Consider the following 10,436-nt stretch of genomic DNA (forward strand, 5'->3'; position numbering starts at 1 on the left):
GTTCCTCTTGGGTGCCCCTGCTATCGGCCCAGCCGCTCTCCTGGCCTGCGGAAGGTGCCTGCCGGGCGATAGAGCCCCCGGCTCACAAGTCCATCGTCTCGTGGCAGAAGCGAGCGGGGGAGTTTTCTGGCTGGGAGCGTAACTAAGAGCTGCACAGACGTTTACTGTAACCCCCCCCCCCCCGCTGTGTCGTGCAGCGAGGGGCTCTGGGGCAGCCAGGGCCCCGCTCGCCGCGTCTGCGTCCAGTGACAGGCCCGTGTGCAGTGGAAACGCTTCGTGCACGTCTGCAATTGGCGCTGAGCCTGTCCAGCCAGCACTGGGATGCAGATTAAATCTAGGCCGGTTGCTGGTAATCTCCTAAAGAGCCATCCCCAGTTAATATCCTAGAACCCCAGGGCAGCAGAGACCTCAGGAGGCATCAAGCCCAGCCCCCTGCCCAAAGCAGGACCAACCCGACTCAATCACCCGGCCAGGGCTCGGTCAAGCTGGGACTGAAACACCTCTAGGGATGGAGATTCCACCCCCTCCTAGGAACCCAGCCCAGGGCTTCCCCACCCTCCTAGGGAAAGAGTTTTTCCTAATATCCAATTTAGAGCTCCCCCCACTGCAACTTGAGACCGTTGCACCTCGTTCTGCCACCACTGAGAACAGCCTCTCTCCAGCCTTCTTGGAACTTGGAATTGAAGGCTGCTCTCAAATCCCCCCTCGCTCTTCTCTCCTGCAGACTAGATACGCCCAAATCCCTCAGCCTCTCCTCGTAGGTCATGTGCTCCAGCCCTTAATCATTTTGGTTGCCGTCTCAATGCATCTACATCCTTTCTGTAGTGGGGTGGGCAGCAGCAGCCAGAACTGGACACAATACTCCAGATGTGGTCTCACCCGAGCCGAATAAAGGGGAGTAATCACTTCTCTGGATCTGCTGGCAATGCTCCTCCTAGTGCACCCCAATATGCCAGTAGCCTTCGTGGCTACAAGGGCGCCCTGTTGACTCATCTCCAGCTTCTCATCCACTGTAACCCCCAGGGCCTTTTCTACAGAACTGCTACTTAGCCGGTTGGTCCCCAGCCTGTACCAATGCTTGGGATTCTTCCGTCCCAAGGGCAGGACTCTGCACTTGTCCTTGTGGAACCTCCTCAGATTTCTTTTGGCCCAGATATCAGACCATTAGGGTTTTGCATGGGGAGTGGTTGGACTGAATGCCTCTGACTGTATTGTAGGCCCGAGCCAATTCACACAACACGCGCTCAGCCTCAGACTAGCCCCACATCCCGGGAGCCAGTCCGTGTGTCCGGAGGCGGGAGTCAGAGGTTGTGTTTGTTCCCACTGCGCTGTAGATCATCACTAAGGAGATCGAAGCCAACGAATGGAAGAAAAAGTATGAAGGGAGCCGACAAGAAGTCTTGGAAATGAGGTAAAACTCTGCAGCAGCTCTGAGCGACGAGGCGTTCACCCCCCACTTCCTCCCCTGGCGTTTCCCCGCCGGGGGCTGTCTGTGCCGCTCTCCCCTGGTGACACACGTGGTTTGCTGGGCACTGGTGGCAGTGAGCGCACACACACAGGCACGCTCAGGGTGGGAACCGAACTGTCTGTCCTTCCCTGTGCGTGTCTGTGAGCCCCGGGGAAGGCCAGGCCAGGCCAGGCCAGGCAGGCGGGAGAGGAAGGCAGGAGTGACTGGAGAGGTGAGGAGGGGATTGAGAGAACTCAAGCTGTTTCAGTGGCCGTACCTAGAGATCCAGAGGGGCAGCCGAGTTAGTCCGTAACAGGAAAAACGTAAAAAACAACCCATAGTCTGGTAGCAGCTGCCCACGAAAGCTCATGATCCCATTGGCATGGTCGTTAGTCTTTAAGGTGCTGCCAGACTATGGGTTGTTTTTTATGTCTTTTCTGTACATAGAGTTTCAGACTATGAGAGCCCTGCAGATCCGCAGGGATCCGCTTTCTATCCATGGGCATCCGCGTCTGTGGCCATGAATATCCAGGCTCCTTTTTGCGGATGTGGATGAAGGCACCAGTTTTGCATCCGCGCTGCCTCTGGAACTGACGTGTGTCAGTTCGGTTCCCAAGCCTTTACAAAGCCTGCTTGGCAACTCACGGGCCAGCCACGGAGCACCACGCAGATCCAAACCAAAGCCTGCCCTGTGTAAATGGCCGTCTCCTTTCCTTCCAGGAAGATCGTGGCTGAATATGAAAAGACCATCGCCCAGATGATAGGTGAGGGCCCCTGGCAGCAGCCGTCACTAGCGGTAGGAAGTCGGTGGCCTCGGGAGGGCTGGTGGGTTGCTGATCACAATAACAATAGGGCAGCAAAATACGGACCCGGTTCCATCAGCCTCGCCTAATTCAGTGCCCATCTGCTGTCACAACCAGGACCGGCCCCTCTAAGGCACCTGCAGGAGAGGCCCCATGCCACCCTCTGCCCAGACTAGCGTCTGTCTGTCCTGACAAATTGCGGTGGGGTTTTCTAAGCGGGAGGGTCCGTGCGTTTTTGTAGCCCAGAGGTTCCTGTCCGTTAAGTCCCACCCCCAGCCTGGCTTTGTACCGGGACGATGCATCGTCCAGCCGAGCTGGGCTGACAGAGGCTCGCCTCTAAGGTCCTCGTCCAGTGGGGATTGCCATCGTGACGCCGGCTGTGAGAATCCCTCCTGCTTGGAATCCAAGCTGGGCCCGTCCCACAGCAGCGACCCCATGGCCAATCCAAGCTGGGCCTGTCCCACAGCAGCGACTCCTGGGCCAATCCAAGCCAGGCCCGTCCTACGGCAGCGACCCCTGGGCCAATCCAAGCCAGGCCCGTCCTACGGCAGCGACCCCTGGGCCAATCCAAGCCGGGCCCGTCCCACGGCAGCGACCCCTGGGCCAATCCAAGCCGGGCCCGTCCCATGGCAGCGACCCCTGGGCCAATCCAAGCCGGGCCCGTCCCGTGGCAGCGACCCCTGGGCCAATCCAAGCCGGGCCCGTCCCGTGGCAGCGACCCCTGGGCCAATCCAAGCCGGGCCCGTCCCATGGCAGTGACCCGTGGGCCAGTCCAAGCTGGGCCCGTCCTGTGGCAGTGACCCCTGGGCCAGTCCAAGCTGGGCCCGTCCTGTGGCAGTGACCCCTGGGCCAATCCAAGCCGGGCCCGTCCCGTGGCAGCGACCCCTGGGCCAATCCAAGCCGGGCCCGTCCCATGGCAGTGACCCGTGGGCCAGTCCAAGCTGGGCCCGTCCTGTGGCAGTGACCCCTGGGCCAATCCAAGCCGGGCCCGTCCCTCAGCAACAACCCCTGGTCCGTGGCCCACTTCAGCAGAAGAGGTTTGACCTAAATATAATTTGCTCCTACTTGACAGAAGATGAGCAGAGGACAAGCATGGCCTCCCAGAAGAGTCTTCAGCAGCTCACAGCGGAGAAGGAACAGGCCCTGGCAGACCTGAACTCCGTAGAAAGGTCCCTGTCGGATCTGTTTAGGAGATACGAGAACCTGAAGGGCGTTCTGGAAGGGTTCAAGAAGGTCCTTTACTCTCTCAGGAGACTTGCTTTCCTCTTCCTTGTTGTGTCTGCTGTGCTGTCTATCTGATGCCCTGCCTGTGCTTTCTGGTTAACGGGGTATAGAAGTGTAACCGCCGGCAGGCGCGTTCGAACCTGGGACCTTAGCGCAGGGGCCTCTACAGCTACACGCACAATATCACTGCTTCTTGTCTAATACTGTTCCAATCACTTGAACTCTCCGACGCCCCTTTGAAACAGGCTCCTCAGCAAATTCGGGCCAATAACAGATTTCTCAATACACTGGCAAGTCCAAGATATTGGGGGGAGGGGAAGAAGAGGGGAAATTGTTTCAGCTTAGACTGAAAATGAAAATGTTTGAAATTTTCAGCAAATCAGAACGCAAAAAAATGGTTTCAGGTTGAACACCACGGTTTGATAGGGAGCATTTTAAAAATAAAATTAAAGGACATTTCTAAGGTAAAAGCCACCCTAAATAAAACCCATCAGGCTGTTTTATTCAGCAAGTGTTGAAATTAAATGTTTTATTTATCTTGATTTTTTTTTCATTTGAAACAACCTGGCAAAATGGACCCACATTTGCAGATTGGTTGAATGTCGCCCAATCTTCCTTTTTTTTTTTTCACCAAAACCAAGTTTCAGTCCAACCATTGGCTGGCTCTGCTCCTTACCCTTAGCTGAAGGATGTTTCTGGGCTTGCGGTTTGTGATGAGTGAGCAGAGTACCTGGCTGTGGGGACGATCAGTGTCACAGGAGCTCAGTGATGGGCGCTGCCGGGGCTGCTCTCAGCACAGAGCTGGTTCCTCTTGATAGATTTTACAGTCACGTTCTCCCAGTCCTCTGGAAGCAGCAAACCGTCAGCGCGGCCGAGCGGCCCATGCAAAAAGCTGGAGCCAAGGCAGACAGCGGGTCTGACTCCCACCTGCGTTACCGGAGAGGTGGGAAAAGGCCTCAGCACAAATGAGCAGCCTGCCGAACGGATACAAATGCTTTGGGATTTCCAGCTGGGAGGCGGTTTTGCAGTTCGCATCAGCGCAGAGCGATGTGCTCGCTGCATTCCCAGAGCGTCCCCCTGACTTTGCACTCTCGTTGTCCAGAACGAAGAAGCTTTGAAGAAATGTGCTCAGGATTACTTGGCCCGAGTCAGACAGGAAGAGCAGCGATACCAAGCCCTGAAAATCCACGCGGAAGAAAAATTAGACAAGTAAGAATCCCGGGTGAGGGCGCTGCAGAATGCCGACCAATTCGGGGCGGAGCTGCGGGAGAAACCAGAACGAGCTTTCGTTTGAATCCCCCAATCTGGTGTCTAAGTAAAAAACCCAGGTCTCCCATTTGGGTCAGGGTCCCGGTTTGACTTGGGGTTTAAACTGACGCTAACCCAGTCGAAGCAGTGGGACTTGGGTGTGAAAGGGGCGTATTGCGGTTCAGCTTGAACCTGTAACAACCAACTTCAGCTACTCTAAGAAAAGCTGCTCCGAAACTGAAGCCGGTTTGCCCCATCTTGAATCAACCACTTTAAAAACCAATGTAGGTTAAACCCCCGAGGCCTTTCCCGTGTGGACAAGGCCTCAGAATCTGTCGCGCCTGGGGCCGGCAGAGGGCCTGTCGCTGGCTGCTGGACTTGGTGAGGTTTCCCGTGGCCCCGGGAGGCGCTTAGCTAACTCCGCTGTGGTGCAGTGCAGGGTTACTCGGCTGGGCTGCGGCCGATGCGATTAACCCTCTGTCTCTCTCGCCCCCGCCGTAGAGCTAATGAAGAGATCGCTCAGGTGCGCACCAAGGCGAATGCCGAGAGTGCGGCTCTCCACGCCGGGCTCCGCAAGGAGCAGATGAGGGTGGAGTCGCTGGAGAGAGCCCTGCAGCAGAAGGTAACGGCCCTTTGGCCCTGGACCCCGAACTGGGGTTCCTTTTGCCATTGAGTTCAGAGCGCTCGGTGGCCTCCTGCCGCTTGTGGGTGCACGGCCCCGGCCGCAGCTGGCGGCCGAGAGAGAAAAGCTCCCAGACAGGCACGGGGGCCCAGAGCTTATGGGCCGTTCTGTGGAGCTGGAGAGCTCTGCTTGGCCATTAGGATCCCCCAGGATCAGGCCCGCAGTCGAGCGGGGGGAGGGGGTAACTGTCCCAGGGCACACGGTCCCCAACTGCCGCCGCCTCCGCTGCTTTGGTGGCAGCAGTGGCTGGGGCACCAGCCTCTGTAAATTGCTGCCAGAGCCCCGTGCGGCTGCTCCCGGCAGCCCTGCGTATTCGAACTCAAGCTCCGCCCCTTCTGCCCAAGGCCCCGCCCTCTCCGGCGGCGCCGAGCCAGGACCCCTTCCCCCGCCTGGCCCAGGGGCTCAGCGAAGCTGTGGGCTGTTTTGGGGGGCAGACCTCCACCATCGCTCTAGGGAGTGTCTCTGGGGCGTGCGGGAGCGCCTGGCTGCTCGAGGGGCTGGCGGTAGAGGGATGAGTAGCCATGACCCTGTGGTGCCGGAGGGGATGCCCTGGACTCTCGTGCCAACGGCAGAGCAGTCGCGTTGGCCCTGGCAAGCTGCCCCCGAGGGCCCCGATCCCTGCAGAGCGTCGGCAAAGGGGCAGACTGGCTGGGCCCCACGGTCCCTGTTGTGCGCATGCTGGTTTGTGTGTGTCACCGCTGGGGGGATCCTGCCCGGGCTCCAGCGCCGCATCTCCCTCTGGCCGCTTGTCTTTCAGAACCAAGAAATTGAAGAGTTGACCAAGATCTGCGACGAGCTGATTGCAAAGATGGGAAAGGCCGACTGAGCCGGCTGCCCTGTCTCCACACGCTGCCCTCGCCTGCTGCTTTGGTACCGTCAAGCACCTTGCCTTGTTCTCCCCGAGCACAGAAAAGCACATGCCAGCTTCCTGCCCCTCCCCCAGCCCCGGGGCCGGGCTGGCGGCTCAAAGCGTTCTAGTCCCGGCGCTTCCGAAGGTCGGCGGCCCCTGGGTTTAGGGGGGAGGACGTGCAGGACGTGCAGTCCTTTCGGCGTGGCCAGCGCCCAGCCCTGCAGACAGCGCCCCCGTGGGGCCCGTGGACTCCTTCTGGGGGCCCGTCCTTGCAGCTAGGAAGCTGGTGCAAGCTGAGCCTGTCTGAGAGCCGGGCTTTTTCATTGGTCAGTCCATCGGGCATCTAGCTGGCGGGCGCCTTCCTCTTAGAGCCGATGGAGATTCCCGCAGGCACGGAGACCGGCCGGTGAGCGCTGGGCCCTGCGGGGGGACGGCTCTGCGGGGTGTCTGGGACAGGAAGATGAGGGGGTTAAATTCAGGGGCCTTTGATGGAGCCTCCCCGGTCTCTAGAGCTTGTGGTGTGATTGCCTGGCTCGTGCTTTGCCCCCAGGGGGCTTGATTCATTTCGGGTGCTGCTCGTGCAGGGGCGTGGCAGAGCGAGCGCTGGTCCCTGCCCTGCCAGCAGCGAGGGGGGAGCCCGGGTGTGTCTCTGGGTGCGTCGGGGCTGCACCCTGGGGTGTGGCTGCCGCTTGGAGACGGGCCTGCGCCAGCGCGGGGGAAAAGCAGCGCAGAGGCAGCCGTGGGGCCAGCAGGTCCCCCGGAGCGTGTCCAGTCCCATGTGAGCGCGGGCGAATCCCCCCTCCCCGCGCAGGGCAGGGCTACCCCTGGCCGGGCCACGTTATCCTCTTCACGTGCCGCAGGGTCTGTCCCTCTGCGCTGACGGGCGGGCGGATGCGGGAAGCTGCTTCGCACGTCTCCCTGGGGCCTGGCCCTGGCTGCCCTCCAGCACCGTCAGCTCCTGATACCGACGAGCCGTGTTTTCAGTGGCTCTTGGCTGTTGGTTCAAAGTGCTGCTGGGAGATTAGCAAAATGACCCGGCCCCTTGGGGAGGCAGGGTCAGGCCTCAGGTATGTGCGTGGCCAATGCCCCGCAGTCCTCCCCAGAGCCACGTGTAACGCCCCACGCCCTGGGCAGTGTCTGCTCTCAGCCACGCCAACGACTCAGAAGCTAGTACAGGCCAAGTCAGCTGTTAAATAAACTCGCAGACGCTAACGGGCAGGAGAGGAGTCTCACCAGCCAGGCAAGCACAAGGCTCCGTGGCGCTGTCCGCTGCATTTGCTGAGGCACCTGTCGCCCTGCAGCAGAGAGCCCGGGTTCTGCGGGCGACGGAGAGTTAACGCTCTGTGATTGGGTTTGCACCCTGTTGGGAGGCGCTCGCCTGGCCCGGTGCTAGCAGTGAGTTTTACCTGTTTGCGCATCGGCGATGCTTTCCCGCCCCACGGAGCCGCAGCTGGCCCCGGCCCTACGGCGCCCCCGGCCAGGCCCACAAGCTGAACCGTTCTGTCTGGGCTCATGTCTCTGGATCCGGCCATTGGGCTTTCGCACCGTTTCTCGGGGGCTTGTGCAAACCCGGCCTGCCCTCCAAAGAGCCGCTGCTCCAGACCACAGCCTGGGCAGTGCGCGGGGAGTGCCGGCGCTCCTGTGGGACAGTCCGCGTGGCCCCGGGGGACGTCTCGGCCAAGGGAAGGTTTTGCTGCTTTGGAGCTGAGCTCTAGCTAGCGGCAGGTGTCCAAGTCTGGCAAACCTTAACCTTTCGGCTGCCCCGATTCACGACACCACCAAACTCCTCCGTTCTCTGCTTCCTCGCGTGGCGCATGCAGAGCACCCGTCTGTTTCGATGGGAGCCGGGGGCTCAGTGGGTTTTCTTCGCTCTTTATGTGGAGGGAGAATTTATTGCACATTTAACATGCTCAAGAAGGTGGCTGCCTGGCCCTCGCGCACGAGTAGCTGATGGGGCCTGATTGGCGTGCCCCTTGGAAAGGGGGTCTAAGCCCGCTGTGCACGGGGCTAGTTCCAGAGGCTTGTGCACAGATCCCGGGGTCTTTGCATTTCCTTACTCTCATGCTGGTGATTTTTTAATTCTTTCCTCTGGAATCTGGGCCTTGGCTATTCCTGGACCAGCCCGTTTTGGACCTTGATTCACATAATGAATTACCCTGGGCGGTGCCACGGTTCGGGAGTGGCCAGACTGAGGCAGGCCCATTCTCGTTAGCTGATTCATCGCCACGTAGGGCCCTGGACAGGGATGAATAGCAATGACTCTTCCTGGGCAGGGCGCGCTAGATGTGGATAGCGGCAGATAGACCAGTCCCGGGCAGCGCCCAGTGGGTCTAGCCAAACGGTAACGGTGGCTCGGAACCTCGGGCCAATGCAGATTTCACCGATGTGCTCAGAATGCTGTTCTAGCTAACGCGGGTCAGATTGTCACAGAGCCGCTGGGATCCCGGGCTGAACTGCTCCCTGCAAAGCGTCGCAGAGTTTAGAGAATAGGGATGTAATGGGTTAACTAGCTAACTGGCAAGCATTGCCTTACCGGCACGGTTACTGGGATAACCGGTTAACCAGCGCTTAGCCGAGCCAGAGCGGCTCCCTGCCCACACTGTGGTGCATCGGGCCCTGGCCGGAGCAGCCCCCACCTGCAGTGCACCGTGGGTGGAGTTGCTCCACTGCTACGCGGACTGCACCAGCCCCTCCCACCCCCGCGGCAGGCAGTTACCCGGTTAAACATACAGTTTTACCGGTTAACAATTTCCTCCGGTTTTTACATCCCTATTAGATAGTAACCCAGCTAGCTCTGAATGCAGCTCCAAAACCCGCTCTGAGCTTTTGTAAAACATGTTTCTGCTACCAGATGAGAGAACCCCCGGGACAGACCAGAGTTTGCCCCAAATTGAGAAGAGCGTTCTTAATAATTCATAAAAATCCCTTTTATGCTTGAGGCACGAGACGGCAAACGTCCCCAGCACAATGTAAATGCTGCACGTCCGGGTCAGGCTTTGTGCTGAGTAGTAGTTCGATGTGGTGTGTGCCCCGCACTGTGCCCTGCGTCTGTGCTGAGAGAAGTGAAACGACACAGCTGCATTCACCATCTCCCTGGGGCCGGGAGGGACAGACACAAAAGCCGGAAAGGTTCGCTTATTGAGGGCTCACGTCCAGCCTCCTGCACACTAGCGTGCTTGGAGGGACCTGTCTCTGTGCGGGTTTGCTAGTTGCTCTGGATGAGGTGACCTTGCAGAGGGGTTTGGATAAACTCCAGAGAACACAGGTCCCTACAATAGTCGCGAGTCTCAGCATCTGCACAGGCCTGTAACTTGCCATTTACAAAATAAAAGTTTAACAGCCCCTCCCCCCCCCCCCCGGCCTGCAAAGGTGAGAGAGCTGCAATGCAGGACAGCCCGTGGGTAGTGATCTGATTGGAGAGTGTTTTCCCAGTTGTACCTGGCCCCCAGGGCCCCGTCAGTGCACCCACGGTCTGTCTCAGAATGTTGTTCCGTTTCTGGGCCTCTGTGGGCAAACGAGATTCCTAAGGAATGATTTGTTAACTATAATATGGTTCGAGTCACATAGGTATTATGGTTATAGTTGTATATAATGGAAGATGTAAGGATCAGTGAGAGTTTTATTGTGTACGGGGGTAACGGCAACACTCGAGCTTTGCTGAGTAATTCTGACAGGCGTCTTGTGAACACAAAGCTCCTTCCCAAATCAGCAAGCCAAGCTGCCTTGCTAAGGCCCGGACACTTGCAAATGGCCATGCACCAAGTCCAAAGCATGATCTCTCTTTCCCTCGCCATCCCCTTGAACTGTCAGAGGCGCCTGCCTGTCAAACGATTAACGATTAACGTTGCTTCTACACGTGTACATTTGCCAGTAGATCCCTTGTCTGCAATGAAGTGCCAATTAGTGACCATCCCAACTGCAAATCTGGTCCCACTGCATTCCTCATCCAGCCTCGTCCCTCCCCGAGGCAGGAAAAGGAACTCTGCATTGACTACTATCAGGATTGCTTTGTACTGTGTATGTATCTGCCATCTGCATACATTTTGTATGGATGAGAACTTCCCTTTTATATGTCAGGTAAATATTTGTAAGAGTTCTACTCACACAAAGGAGATTATAATAAGGATTACTAATATATTTTTTCCATGTTTCATTGCCTGAATAAAAACTGTATTTACCATT

At 58.1% G+C, this 10,436-nt stretch overlaps 1 protein-coding gene across 6 annotated transcripts in view; it reads left to right on the forward strand.

The window, feature by feature from the left end:
• TACC1 (transforming acidic coiled-coil containing protein 1) overlaps positions 1 to 10,436 on the forward strand; it is a 51,524-nt gene extending 41,088 nt beyond the window's left edge. For all 6 annotated transcript variants that reach the window (XM_075910989.1, XM_075910987.1, XM_075910985.1 and 3 more), the window contains 6 exons: positions 1,335 to 1,411; positions 2,168 to 2,211; positions 3,323 to 3,483; positions 4,577 to 4,683; positions 5,224 to 5,344; positions 6,162 to 10,436. In XM_075910989.1, the coding sequence (XP_075767104.1) occupies positions 1,335 to 1,411; positions 2,168 to 2,211; positions 3,323 to 3,483; positions 4,577 to 4,683; positions 5,224 to 5,344; positions 6,162 to 6,230 (579 nt within the window). In that variant the 3' untranslated portion in view covers positions 6,231 to 10,436. The remainder of the gene's footprint in view (positions 1 to 1,334; positions 1,412 to 2,167; positions 2,212 to 3,322; positions 3,484 to 4,576; positions 4,684 to 5,223; positions 5,345 to 6,161) is intronic.

Source organism: Pelodiscus sinensis, chromosome 28 (genome assembly GCF_049634645.1).
Source record: "Pelodiscus sinensis isolate JC-2024 chromosome 28, ASM4963464v1, whole genome shotgun sequence".
Lineage (NCBI taxonomy): Eukaryota > Metazoa > Chordata > Testudines > Trionychidae > Pelodiscus > Pelodiscus sinensis.